Source organism: Plodia interpunctella, chromosome 14, assembly GCF_027563975.2.
Source record: "Plodia interpunctella isolate USDA-ARS_2022_Savannah chromosome 14, ilPloInte3.2, whole genome shotgun sequence".
Lineage (NCBI taxonomy): Eukaryota > Metazoa > Arthropoda > Insecta > Lepidoptera > Pyralidae > Plodia > Plodia interpunctella.
This window is the reverse complement of record NC_071307.1, coordinates 5,802,755-5,818,214: the sequence shown is the minus strand read 5'-3', so window position 1 is coordinate 5,818,214 and position 15,460 is coordinate 5,802,755. Positions and strand designations below refer to the sequence as shown.

The 15,460-nt window shown below is 36.3% G+C and overlaps 1 protein-coding gene across 6 annotated transcripts in view; it reads left to right on the top strand.

Moving 5' to 3' along the window:
* The window catches only part of RapGAP1 (Rap GTPase activating protein 1), a 223,226-nt gene that overhangs the window by 83,585 nt on the left and 124,181 nt on the right, over nucleotides 1-15,460 (top strand). For 5 of the 6 annotated variants that reach the window (XM_053755092.2, XM_053755097.2, XM_053755088.2 and 2 more), the window contains exon 1: nucleotides 10,428-10,642. The exons of the other annotated variant lie outside the window; for it this stretch is intronic. In XM_053755092.2, coding sequence (XP_053611067.1) covers nucleotides 10,617-10,642 — 26 coding nt within the window. In that variant the 5' untranslated portion in view covers nucleotides 10,428-10,616. Of the gene's footprint in view, nucleotides 1-10,427; nucleotides 10,643-15,460 lie in introns of those variants that run through there. 6 annotated transcript variants of the gene reach the window in all.

The window sequence follows — 15,460 nt, the reverse complement described above, 5'->3', positions numbered from 1 at the left end:
GGGATAACAAAAGGAACACGTTGTATAGTTTACAGTTGTTTCATTCAAATTTTGTATAGCCATTATTAATTTTTTAATAAAAATCTTCACCTGTTTGCCGCTAACCACTATGACTTCACATATCTCAAGAAATGTCCAGTAACATTTCGCCTCTTGTATTACACGCTACGCTCGACCGCCGCCCGCACCTCTTTCGTTCCCCTTCGTCGTCGTACCCCCGCGCCCCTTGTACTCCGCGGGCGAGGACTCATTTAGGCGGTTCTACTATAGGAAATTATAATTCAACAGACCCTTTTTGAATTTATTTATCGCGCCCCAAGCCCTTCACAATGTTTTCATGGTTGGTTGCTATGATTATGGAAATTATTTCAAAATCTTAAATTAACTAAACATTCAAACTACCGCTTTGTGGTGTGTTGTCCCGCCCTAAAATGCGACCACTCCAAATCCTCCAGTGGATGTCGTACAAGGCTAAGAGACTAAGGAACATGTCTTAACAACTGATAGGTATCAATAGTATCCCCTAAGAGGCAGCCTATTGTAAAATTATATCTAAATCATAGCAAAATCTTCAAATTTAATGGTGGATTTTTTCGAACCCTGAGCTTTTGGGCGTCACAACTCCGATTATAACCAGAAACACGCGAGAATGAGAGAGACAAACGTCCATTTTGTATTTTACTTTTTTTTTTAAAGTACTACATGTATAAATATATATATAGTGTATCTCTCTGAGTGTACGTATCTTAATTACTGGTTATTTATTTAATTTGATTGATTGATAGGTACATTATAATTAAAAGTAAACCAGTCAAATGATGGTTTAAATTCAAAGCTTTACCATTATAACAATTTGCATATTTTGCATAATACCTACGTACTAACCAACAAAACAAAAAATTTCAGTAGCTATTTTTACTATTCAAAACACCTAATCTCATTACTATTGCAAATCTTACTGCGTTACACACATTGGTTCACTCGAGTGCGAAGCCCTTGTAATCCCTATTTTAATATATTGTAATAAAGACCCGCGTAGTATAACAAAAGGGTACAACCCTAATTTCATTCATTTCTGGACAATCACAAAGTTCAAAGCAGTAGGTAGCAGTCTGGTCAGTGTAACCTGATACGTTATCAGTATTCCATCAAATCGTCGACTTTTCTAATTATACACATACAGCTATTGTAATGGAGAAACTTTTGAGAATGAACGGCGGTCATTTTAGAATTGAAATGGAGTAATGAGAAAGGTTCCCAGAATCTTGATGTTTAGAAAATTATGAAACATTTTTTTCCTATTGAAGTACACAGCTCGCATGTTTTGATCTGCAATTGTAGGATCGACCAGAAATCGAACCAATGAAGACTTTTTATTAAAATTACAATACAAAAACAATAAAAAGTATGTTTACCTTTGTTATGATTTTTATGTCATTTTACTTTATTGCGCTAACAAGATTTTACAAACAGTATACGTTGGAAAAAAATGCACAACAACACAGATTAAGTACGAAGATGTTGAAAATATAACTAATTTTGAATGTTCTTATAACATAGATTAGTATCTATATTATAAGAATATTCAAAATTAGTTAGACATAGTTGTCTATCGATAGTTTTAAATTAAAATAGGGTTGGTTCCTTTTCGTCTCGGAATTTCTATGAGCTTACTTACAAGGCAAGTGGATGGGTGAAGTGCGGGAAGTGACACTTTTAAGCGTTATAAGCGTGGGAACTTTGGTTACATGGAATAACTTTCGGCAGTAAACAGAATGGCTATTAAATTCAGTAGGTTCGGTTTTAGTTATCATTACTACAATTACAGATGATTATGACAGAAGCTGCCCCACATTTTATTGAAATTCACGGGCATATTATAATTAATTAAATTTCCGATCATATAGATAAATGATCGTAATTCTGAAAAAGTAATATATGTACATATAGATAAAATAAGGTTTTATCCATTCTATGCTTTCCAGAACTGAACTAAATTTTATTTGTATTTGATCTTGCAGAACCAGCATGTTAGCTGATTATAATAATAAAAATATCTTATGTGTATTATTAGAATTGCGAAAATAATTATTGTTGTAATTAATAACACATATTACCATTATAATTCTTATTAAATACATAATCGTACACGCCTTACCAGTAACTTACAAAAGTCAATAAAAAGAGTAGATTATTAAAATATTATTAAATAAATTATAATTATTATTTACAAACGACACAAAATATGTTTTTAAAATGACAAATGACAATCATCAAGTAATGTTAGGGAATAAGTCACAACAGGTCGAGCTTAAAAACTTAGTTTAAGACTTATTGAAGAACCACAAAGAATTCTAAGCCATTGTAAATGTGGCTATCTCGCTTAACACCGACCATTTCATCTTTTGTATGAGAAGAAAGGGAAAGAATGTGGGTATAGGGTCGGTGTTAGGTAATAAGTATTGTATTGTGGCTTCTATTGCACAATGGTTGCATTTTAAGGTTGTTAAAGTCGATTAACGAGACAGACGACACAACACGAAGCTTCGGTTTTTTTTTTCAAACAATACTCGCCCTCAGACTACAGTAAAATACATTCACACAACTTTGTGATCAAGTGAAAGTATCATTGAACTTTTAATCCCGCGTTAAATTGACAAAATTCTATTTGTATTTATGACGAAACTCTTAATTAATAATTTTTCTTGCTTTACTAAATCCCGATATATTTTACTATGATCCTGTTGTGTAGGTATAATAGGTTGTGTATATACATCAATATGTAATAATATCATTTTCATATCTTTTCTCTACATATATCAATCCAAATGTACCTATTTTGAAACCAGATTACTTCTGTCGATCAATATTCAAAACGCAAGCTTCACACAGTGACAGCACGTTAAAAGGTGTACATAAGGTCGACGACCTTTCTCGGGAGATGTAAGGGTGGGTTTATTACGTCGTTGTTTCAGTTTTTGTCCCTTTGTAAGCATTGTTACACACTTGTCTCTCTGGCCACCTTGCTTTGTGAACTAAATCTTGGAATATACAAGCTGCTCCTGTTTTGGTACAAAAATGTTGGCTTAGTTTTATCTTTAATATACGCAACAGATTTTGATGCGTGTTTTGTAACAGATAGAGTAATTCAATAGGTACCCGGGCGAAGCCGAGATCGTTAGTTTATTTTATAATTTATAGACGAACCAATTGTATATTATTTAAACGAATGTATGAAAACTGCATAAAATCGAAGTATGTTGATCCGAATAAATCTTTAAACTCCAAAAACAAAAAATACAATTGTAATAAAAAAATCACAGCTACTGTTAACTACTAGACATAAAAAAAATATCTCGGACTAGAATTAAATAAATGCTTTCGTAAATTCTTAGGGAACATCCTGTAAAACTTATCTATGCTCCGATTAACAGTCAGTATAAGCAGCATAATATAATAAAGAGTTAACTGTGTGAATAACAGCATCCTTTTGTGTTCCATTGTTGTTTTGTGAGAATTTCTTATTGCCACTGGGTAGAAACTATTGTCCAACTAATAAAAATAGTCGAAATGTCGCCCTTTTTAGTTGGAATATTTTGGAAACGGACAATATTAACGGGAACATTTTATAGACCACAATATAATTTGGTTCTGATCCAGATGAAAAGTCATTGTTCGATTATAATCTAGATGGAAAATTGATGGCGCTGAGGACTAGGAATAGACGATGATGATGAATTTGAACGGTGTAAATTGGTGTTGAGTTATAGAAAATATTTTTTTTTACTAGTTGGTGTGTAAGGTGAGCAAAGGACGAAAAAGGATATTGAATAAGACGCCTCCCATCAAAGAGAATGAGGTGTGAGTGAATGAAGAATAAAAATTAAAACGAAAAAGATTTTTTCCAACAACTTTCATGTCCATTTTAAAATGTGGAAGTAATATAATATAGTGTCTTCAGTGTACTTCCAGCGTTTTTCTCCAACTTTGGCGATATCGTCCGCCATATTATAGGACGATATCGTCAAAGTTGCAGGATGTACCATATATATGGTACAACAGTATCCATTGTAATCAGGGTCGCTATTGTTACTCACATATAAAATCTAAGTCGGCAATCGGCTTTGTAACATCGGTCGATTAAAACTAAACGGGGTTACATTAAACCAATGTTTACATCTGCAACAGCAATAACTTCATATTAACTAGCAGTTAAAATACGGCCGCAATCTTTGATCGCTGATTGTACAGTCACCGGCACATCAACTTAAATTCATTGCAAAATTTATTACCACGACATATAGATCCATGCAAGGTAAATGATGTAGTCGACGTACAAACAGCTGTACCTACTGTAACTAAATTACTTCAATCTTAATAAGTAATTGTATAAGGCTTTAATTTGAAATATTTTTTAAAACTAGCAAATTAGTAGGTATATTTACAGAATTGTAAAGAAAAAAACTTAATTCTTACCAAAGTATATTTACCTTAAATATCTTGATAACCGCTATGTTGACAGTTTCTTTGCGTGACAAACGTTTTGCAGTTTCTCAATAGAAATTGTTTTTTATTCCACTTTCAGATGCAAAAACAAACTGATTGCCAGATATTGCGATCCTCGGTGCAAACATCACCTAAACAAAGACGTGTTTTATTTCATTAATTAATTAAATATATCCGAAATCATTATATTCCGATCTTACATTTTTCTACGCGCTCATGCTAAATAAAACACAGAAGCCTTTCGAAAACACTTCAAAAATTCTTCAGTCTCGCATTTTCTATTCCAAGCCAATGAACAGAGAAATCCTTTGCTTGGTTTTACAATGAAATCTGGACGGGTAGCATTCAATCTAAGAATTTGCTTAGGGCGTCCACTGAATGCCATTTACTTTCTACCATTTATTATTGGGTTTCATGAACTTATTGCGTGCTAGTTTATTGTATGCGTTTGTGATTTTCTCTATGCAGGTTGGAGAGAGACGATTGTTCATCATTTATTTTATTTTTACGATCTATGTTGTAACCTTTATTGCACCAATCAGTGATGTGGTTTTGCTTCTTACAGTTGGCTGTGTATTGCATCCTAATCTTAACTAATATAATAAAATGTGAAAGTGTATTCGTTTGTTACCTCTTCACGTTTGTCATTTGATTGCATACTTTGAAGTACGGAGAACGACACAGTAAAACCTCACATCTCGGAAAAATAAACGGGAAATTGCGGGCGAAGCCGCGAGAAAAAAGTAATTATAAATTACAGATAAATTTATAGAAACAAGCCTAGAAAAAAATACACCAAAATATTTCCAAAATATTAGCAAACTCGATGAAGATAATTGGAAAATTAGATCCATATAGGTAACTGCATATACCTAGGTCTAATTAGGTCCATACAAGGTAACTGGACAATCAATTTACAGTACTATCTGTGCTCGGGACGGTTTATCAGCAAGAAAATATTTTACAATACCTACCCATTTCAATCAAAACTTTGTTCCTGGGACTACAAATACAAATAAACTGATTTATATAATGGCGTAAAACTCAAGGGCCAGAGGATTGTTCCAAATTATTCTCGCTATCATTGAGTCGTAAATTGCTTTTAGAAAGTTAGCATTAGCTGAAAGTTGTTCGTGACTTCGATACATCATTAATGGTTTAGGAAAATTGAACTGTGAACTTGCGTAGTATATTTTGCCTTGGGTTATTTATGAACGTAACTGTCCTAAGAACCAATCCGACTGGGTGGGTAGTATTTATAAAAACCACAATTTCTAGCTTCATGCGCTGTACTAGTCTTGCTTGATTTATAATAGTATTATAACGAAATTTGAATAATTTCTTCCTTCTTTATTTTTATTTTGTTATTAGTTTAGTTTATTCTACGATTTATCTTTGGCTTACCCTATTCTAATGTTATCATGGTATATATTTTAAACATTACCATCGTATATTTTGTGTCAATCTTTATTTTTATCTAAATTATTATGCAAACAAAGACATAATCTTTCTCGTTATCAATAAACTTGTTCTAACTGTACAACCATTAATCAAGACGCATAATCGCAAAATCATACAGTTATTTTCACACACTAAACCCAATACAGATGGCACATGCAAATTTACTGGTCAAACACGAAACGGCTCTCATCGGAATCCCTGAGATGAAACATGGTTTAGTAACAACTAGTTCTAACATAACAATCGATCTGGTGGACCGCACGCGAAAACCGGACAAAATGTAAATTGTTGACGCTAATGTTCTATAATGACCTGATGCATAAAAATATTACATTTATATTTTAGATGATGAAAAAATGATTAAAATAGAGACACATATACAGTTTTAAGATAGAGAGACAAAGAATGATCTTTGTTTTCTAGATATGAATCTAGACTTTATAATGATGTTGACTGTAATTCCATTTGACTATTTTCTTATATAGATATTTTGTTTATTTGTTCCAGGTAAGTGTATTGCGAAAGTAACGGAAAGGAAGCTGATACAATAAAAGAAACGTTCCAAACACGTAAGTTATGCTATTATGAGGTAATTATAGGTCAAGCAGCGACCGACGACCCTCTGCGGGCCTTTTGTAAAGGAAACCTAAGTCGGGCTCTTTCAACGGGGGTCCTTCACCTTTGCTAATGGCCGGTAAAGTACCCATAAAACTAATTTTTTGGAAGTGATTACTCTATGCAGACTTCGTTTACTAAAATGTAAACTACCTATAAATATTTCGTTTTATTTTTCATTTACCTTATTGGCAATAATAAAAAGAAAGCACTTAAGTCTTCGATTTGCGCCTATATTTGTGTAATTTAATTATTTCTTTTGAAGCTGAACAGGTTTACCTATAATTTTTTCGCAAAGTTTTTTTTGTGTCTTTTGATCATAATGTTTTAGTTTTCAATAATGTTTTTTTTATCTGTAGTATATGATGCGTTCTGTCAATACAGGATATTTGTAGTTCATGTGCAGTCTCTTTTTTATTCTCTCTTCATTGACTTACCATAGCAACAACCACATCCAGAATAAACCTACGTAAGTCCATCATTGAATATTGCCCGGCAACCCTACTCAATCCCAATCGTGGATTGGACATGATTTACTGCAGCATCTCAATTCCCGTATCCAATCCGTAATTAATACCTTCAATACTACCGTTTACTCTATGCTCGTAGGAACCGCTACGTGACTAGACGTAGAAAATTCTTCATCATTCAAGAACCCACGATAAAGAATCGTGATGTTGTTTATTTCTTTGTCGTTTACTTTATATCAGAAGTTTGTACAAGTGGTTTGACTGAATGTTGGCGTAGTCCAATATCCATAGACATAGGATGACTCTTGAAATTATCCCCAAACAGGATTACTTTTAGTTCATAACTATCAAGTTTGATGATATTTCTCGATTTATCTATTTTATTTTATATCTTATTGATACACCTGATTCAGCTTTTAACAACTTCTACAATTTGATAATTCTGTACACATTGTTCTATGTAAAGAATATGGTTCGGTCCATATTAGGCAAGAAATAAAATAGTTTTTTTTTTGCATTTCACGTGTATAATGCCTGTTGAGTTCTTTATAGTCATACATTTTATTGTAATGCATCGCGTGACCAACATTTCTATGAGCATAAATTCTTTGTTTGTACGTTTTATAGTAAGATATGTAGATATTTGCCTTAAATATAAATAGCCACCTGTGAGTAATTAAATGATTTATAGATGCTACTATACTTATAGATACTATACTAAGCTAATAAACATACAGAAGCAATATTATGATTTTTTGGCTTTGTAGATTGGCTTCTGGTATGAGTTCGAGGTGAATGAGATGACTAAAGACTCATCTTTTCATCCCAAATCTTCAGATTGATAGTAGAAAGGCTAGGTTTTCCTTCACAAAATTCCTTCCACATTCCTGTAGAGGCCTGCACTAATGAAGTCCAAAACTTTTAACTTTTTTCATAGTTTCAGTATAAATAGTTAGATCATTAAATTTCAAATTCCAGATACCTTAATCAAAATCTTAAAAAACAGTCGACACAAACCCAGATGGGGTCAATTATAAAAATACTCTTTGTGTATTTATCGTCCTAATTAACGCATTCTGAATTGCATCCAGGAACACGACACAGGTGGTCGCATACTAGCACAGTGACCCCGTTTCGTTCGCCGCAGGGCGCCGCGCACCCTTTACTTCTCGATAACATCTCATCTTTTCCCTTTGGGAGAAAATTAAGGGTCTAGGCGTTATGAAACTAAATGTGTGTGATTAGGGCAATGTTTGGTGTTACTGAACACTTTGTAAATCTATTTACTGGTATTAGTACTGGACAAAGTAATTGCAATGAAGAAATCAGAAAAATTGTTGAACCCTTTGATTACAGAATCTTTGTGCACAAGGAGAACCAGAATGATGTATAGAATTCTTAAGACTTCCGTGGCGTAGTTGTCACCACGTCCGTCCACTATCTGGAGGTCCTGGGTACGATCTACAGCGTAGGAAAATATTTTTGTAATTACAGATATTTGTCTTCGGATTTGGATGTGGTGTATCAGTTTCTGTGTTTGCGTTAATCGGATCCATGTTACAAACTTAGTGCTTATTGTGGACCATAGAGTGCTGTACAGTCTGCCACAGAGAAATCTGACCCCCTAAGAGATGGTGTTTAAATCGCGGGAGGTCAGATTTCTCTGTGGCAGACTATACGTTTACTTAATTTAATAACTCAAACGCGTTAATATCAGTGCAAAAGCACTTTCCACTGATCACGAGGCAATGGAGCATTGGAACGAGTCATTCCAAGGAGTTCCAATATAGCATCATCAGCCTACTTTAGTAAGTTTAATTAAGTTTCTTGCCCTTGTCACATTTTGTTAAAATACACCATTGCCAAAAGGACTTGCTAATAGCAAGATTTCCACAGCTTGGGACTTTGGGAACTCCAGGCTGCTCATTAATAAGGTATTTTAACTGACGATTTATTTGTCAATAAAAATACTCCATTAGCGGTCCTTTGTCATAAGATACCAATCATTAGGCAGGTGGAACTATTTAGAATTGTTCGAATGGAATCAGGTGGTACTTCAGTACGATTTTATTTGTATTATTAGCAGCAATAAATTGATGTTAAAAACTACCTGTTCAAATAGAAAACTTACGTAGGCACTTATATCACAAGGCGTAAATAATACTACGAATTACGAAACATTGCGATAATACTAGGTAATTTGGTAAAGTTTAGTAGTGCATTTAATTTCAATGGATGGAAAAATTAGCAATACTATTTAATGTTTGTTTGAGTCAATATTATTGATAATGTATGGTTTAATGTAGTTGTTTATCTGGCAGATCATACATTTATAAATGTATGATCCCCTAATAAAAAAGTATTTCTTAGATGATTTTTATCTTTTTCACCTAAGCCGAGCTCAATATCGAAGGTAGATTTATTTACCTTAACATATTTAGAAAAAATATATTTAGGTTAAAACTCACATATTGGTGATACACTCCGTCATTTCTTACGAGTACCTAATTAGACCCTAAACCATTTTCACAGTAGGTACTTATTATTGGGTTTTGTTGTCTAATAAACACGTCAAATATTTTAAACCTCTAAACTTGAAAGTGAAGCATTTTATTTTGATTTATATTGCTGTAAAATCATAAAAAAGTAATGGTAAGATTTTTTTAGATACATAACTACTTAATAACATTTGTAGAGTACTAACGTTATGTTAGCACTAACGTCAAGTGTAACAGTTAATGCAATGATGGATATGCGTACATTAGTATTCGGAGCCTCTATTGAAGTGAAGAGGCGTGTAGCATTGGCAAGTAAGTGTCAAACCGTGACAAAAATCGCCCCTGTGTCTGCTATTAAAATCTGGGATACCAGGTGATTTCACTGGTATCATGTGATCGCGCCTTATATTAGATAATTTTTCTGTATTCTGAGGATCGGCATGTATTTATTCGTAGTTGATACATGTTTATTGCTTTACGTTACAACATATTTTATTTTCACTAATTAATTTTATGTCATAATTACAATTAATTAGACACGAGTACTTAGAAAAATATATACCAAGTTTTGTTTAGACAGGTATGATATGGTATGATACAATACGCACCTTAGCATACAAAATCACTGTAACAAAATTTTCTTACATGTCTATAAATTTGATGATAGATCTATTTTACTTTATCCCATTCTAACCACAAAATCTCTCAAACATTTTTTTCTCAACAAGCATAGAATTTTTTTCTACCGACCGGTTATAATAACAATAACTACAATCCGTTCAAATTTTGAAGTATGGTCGATGCGGTACAAAATGCATGCGCACGCGCTGCATCTCCGCGCAGCAAGCGAGCGTCGACCAATCACAGAGCCAGTCGTCCGCAGTCAGTTGTGGAGCGTGGTCGTATTCGACGTTGTGATGTGACCGTTCATTGTATCGGACTAAATAATCGATGTGAATATTTTGAAAAAGACATGCATTTTTGTGAAAATGTGCCTGTTTTCTGTAACTCTTGAGTGATAGTAAATCGTATTGTATTGTGACTGTTCAGTTCGTTGGATTTTACTATGGTTATCGTCAGCGTTTTTAACAGGTCAGTAAGATAATGCCGTATTTATATTAAACTTTAATTGTTATAATGTGCATGGTTTTAGGTATTGTTGATGGTTGCGCCAATATGGTACTTTGAATTTGGCGCCATACGTCTCGGTTTTGTTTGAATTGTAAGTTGCTGATTGGCTCCCACATTTCCTGTTCCTATTAGTTGTCTCCTTCCCACACCAACGCGCCAACGCATGTGTGAGCGAGAAGACAATACCAAGCAATTCGGAAATCATCGCCGCTAGTCGTGCGCTTCAATGTTGTGCAAAAAAATTCGGTTTGTCGCGCGCGCGGTCCCGCTAATAATGTTCGAAAATTGGTGAAATTACACTTGTACCACCCCGTGAATGTGCATAAACTCTTCCATACAACCACCGTGGACTTTGTGCGTTGTAGTTTACTTCCAGCATCGGCCTGGAGAGCAAATTGGATCTTCAGCGGACCAAGCCCGATAGCACGCTGCCGGCCGACCTATTTGTGAAGGCATCTCAGCAAAGGTTGGTGGTTCCTTATCCACGAGCTGCCTGCTCCTTTTGTCCATATAGCCTCCAGGCAGTTCGTCCTTTATTTTTCTAATTAGCAACTTGCAAAGCATAAATATACAGTCCTACAAATATCGTCATTGAACCGGCGCATCCATTTTAGTGGTCCATTCGAACCGGACATATCTAGTTTAATTTCGTAATGTTATTCCATAGGGATTTAACGCGTCTTGCATAGGCATTCTATTTAGTATTTGGCACTAAGTAGTTTCCAAACCCACACTTCGTAGGTAGTCTTGTATCGCGTTCGTTTGGCTAGGTACCTATTCTTTATTGCATATTGGCATAAAGTAGGTAGGTATACTTTATCACAAATATCGTGGATCGTTGCTCGTTTGCTAGTCGTATCCTAAAAACCTATACTACACTTAGTGGTCGAGTGACAGGTAGGTACATACATCGTTCTCGTTCATTCGTTGTTGTGGAAATTGGTAATTAGTTGAATACCAAGGTACACAACTATTTTTATTTTGTTATTGCGAACCTATCGTACAGTGGCAGACTGGTAGGTAGGTACTCTATACATATACATACTTATAGCTAACTCCCGTCCAGTTTGTTTAAACTGTTCTTGCTATATCTTTTATTTAGAATTTATATTATACAACAGCTTGTTGAATAATGGCACCAAAGAAGGAAAATAGACTTAAACAGCTCAAGGCTAAAAAGGATATGCTGTATTCTCGAATGCAGGATATATTTGATCATTCTTTAGAAATCTCAGATAATGAGGTTATTCGCGCGTTGTTTTTGTGCGAGGTTGATTCGATTGATACTTTGCGCGAAGAATATGGAAGTGTTGTCGATAACATACATGATTTAGAGTTAGAATTGGATTCGGAATTTGTAGTGAATTATGATTCTTTGAAATCTTTCGATAGTTTGTTTTATCGCGTAAAACGAACCGCACGTTCGTTGGAGCCTCCACCGCCAGCGATGCCGGCTCCCAACTTCAAGCATGAAGTATCATATTTGGCTCGTGATAGGCCAAAATTGCCTTCAATTCAAATCCCAGAATTCAACGGGGATATTAAAAATTGGCCTTTGTTTTTTGCTAGCTTCGAAAATACAATCCACAACAATCATAGTTTGTCAGATCATGAAAAATTACATTATCTTATAAATAAATTGACTGGTAAGGCAAAGTCCGTCTGCGCCGGCATTACGCCGTACGCTGAAAATTATTCGTTAATTCTTAGCACATTGAAGGCCAAATATGAAGACAAAAGATTAGTTGCAACTTCGTATTTAGAACAAATATTCAATTTGAAAAATGTTTCGGTTTGTAATGAACAAAACTTAGAAAATTTCCTTGATACTTTTGCGTCGTCTGTTCGAGCGATTAAAAACCTCAGGCTCACGGATCTTACCGACTTTTTGTTTTTATTCATCGCATTAAAGAAGTTAGATCCCGAGACTGTCCGTTTGTTCGAATTGGATAACCGTGATTGTAATATACCTACTTTCGATCGATTAGAATCTTTTGTTCGTGAACATATTAAAATATTGCAACGTACTTCTTCGAAAACAGAGTTAAAGAAATATAGTCGAGTGGACACTAATACGTCAGCTAAGCCTACGTCGAAGGTTACGCATACTTACGTTAACACCACATCCGATTCATCACAATCGTGTTCACTATGCAAATCGAAACAACATATCTTGTATAGATGCTCGGATTTTTTAAAACTTACTCCATATGATCGTTATAAATTCGCACGCACAAATAACTTGTGCATAAATTGTCTTTGTGACAAACATCGTGTATCCAATTGTACCTCGAAGTCGAAGTGCCGAAAATGTCAAAATTCGCATCACAGCACACTACATTTTGATAATAATAATTCATCATCGAATGTCGCTACTTCCTCCACCACGCTCGATGATAATTCGATTTCTGAGAGCGCACAGGCGCCCACGCGCGCCTCACAGCCCTTGCGCCCACCTGCCGCGGCTCGCGCTGGCTCCGTCACCACCACCGATCGCCCCAGTGACGTCACGCTATGTTCTCTCTCGATAGCTCGCTCGCCTACCACGGTACTCCTAGCGACCGCCCGCGTTGTAGTAAGAGATTCGCGTGGTACTGAACATAGTGTTCGTGCACTTTTAGATAGTGCTTCACAGAGTAATTTCGTAACTCGTAGTTGTTGTGAACGGTTAGGTCTAATCAGTAACCGTCCTGGGGTTTCTGTCGTCAAGGGAATCGGAGGCTCAACTAAAGCCATTCAAGGCTCTGTAAAATTTAGATTTTACTCACGCTTCGATTCAAATATCCATTTTGATATCGAGTCATTGGTTGTCGATAAGGTCACTGAACGTTTACCTACCGTTTCAGTTGACACTTCAATGTTGTCGAATTTTAATTGCTTGTCGTTAGCGGATAACACATACGCCACTCCGGGAAATATCGACGTGCTGATTGGAGCCTCGATTTTCCCGCACCTTTTGCTATCGAATAAGGTTCAAGGTCACCCGTCGTACACTTCGCCGTACGCCTTAGAAACCGTTCTTGGATTTGTCGTTGTTGGTTCCGCTCCCGCTCGTGTAGATGATTACACGTCAGTGTCCTACTGCTGCACCGCTGATCCCCTAGAATCAGCAGTGAGGAAATTTTGGGAAATCGAGGAGGTCAATGTCCCTCCTATCCTCAGTCCCGACGATAAGGTCTGTGAGGAAATTTATAGTCGTACGACTACTCGTGACTCCAATGGTCGTTACATAGTTGCACTCCCCTTTAAGGGTGAGGTTTATTCGCTTGGTGATTCGCGCCAGATGGCTGAAAAACGCTTCCTTTGTCTAGAACGCAAATTGCAGGCTTCTTCCAGCATGAAGCAAGCTTATGATGCTGTCGTAAGAGAATATCTCGATAAGGGTTATATCTCACTCGCGCCTCCTGATACTCAGGAATCTCAACACGCTTCTTCGTATACTATACCTCATCATGGTGTCGTTAGACAAGACAAATTGACAACTAATTTGCGCGTCGTTCTCGATGGAAGTGCTAGGACTAGCACTTCAGTTTCGCTTAATGATATTTTGTATAGTGGTCAAAATCTACAAGGAAATTTATTTGATATTATTGTTAACTTTCGTTTGTTTGCGGTCGCACTTTCCGCTGACATCCGTCAGATGTTTCTACGCATTGGTGTTCGCGAGTGTGATCGCCGTTTTCAACGGTTTTTGTATCGATTTTCGCCTCAAGAGCCCTTGAAGACCTATGAATTTAATTGTGTTTGTTTCGGATTGAAGTCAAGCCCATTCCATGCGCTTCGGACCGTAAAGCAATTGGCATCGGACGAAGGCGACGCTTATCCAAAAGCTAGACAAGCTGTTGAAAATGGCCTATATATGGATGATTTGGTTTATTGCCTTGATAGTGAGGCCGACGCCATAGAAACAGCTTCCCAAGTAATCGCTCTCATGAAAGCTGGTCAATTTGATCTCGTGAAGTGGACCAGTAATTCGAAGCGAGTATTAGACTCGATTCCACCATCGCATCGTTTATCACAGGTCAAGGAATTCGACGACAACGATCCACACAAGGTTCTTGGTCTCTGTTGGTCGCCAGACACTGATTTGTTCAGCCTTAAAATTTGTTCTACGTCGCCGACGTGTACTAAACGCGCCATACTGTCTTGTGTTGCAAGAATATGGGATATAACTGGGTTTGTTGCTCCAGTTGTTTTGTATGCCAAGCTTCTTATTAAAGAGCTTTGGCTCTGTAATTGCGATTGGGATGATACTCCGCCCGCCCACATTGCTAAGCTCTGGGCTCGTTTTCGTGAGGAGCTCCCTCTACTCTGTCAATTAAAGATTCCCCGTCACATTGGTGTGAGCAATAGTAGTATCGTTACTGTCGTTGGTTTCGCAGACGCGAGTGAAAGGGGGTATGGAGGTGTGGTATATTTCCACGTCGCTAATGGTAATAGCAATTCGATTAGTCTTATCAGCGCTAAGTCCAAGATTGCCCCTCGTAAAGTCGTTTCTCTCGCTCGTCTCGAACTTTGCGCTTTGCTAGTTTTGTCTCAACTTATAGGTGCTGTCATTAAGGCATGCTGCAACCGCGTAAACCTCGATAAGGTAATCGCATTCTCAGATTCCACAGTCGCTTTGTGTTGGGCACATTCCTCTCCCCACCGTTGGGACACCTTTGTGGCCAACAGAGTGGCAAAAATTCAGTCTTTTGTTGACACTCAAAATCTTTTTCATATTGCCGGTACTGACAATCCCGCTGATTGTCTGTCCCGCGGGCTTACACCTGCCCAAAT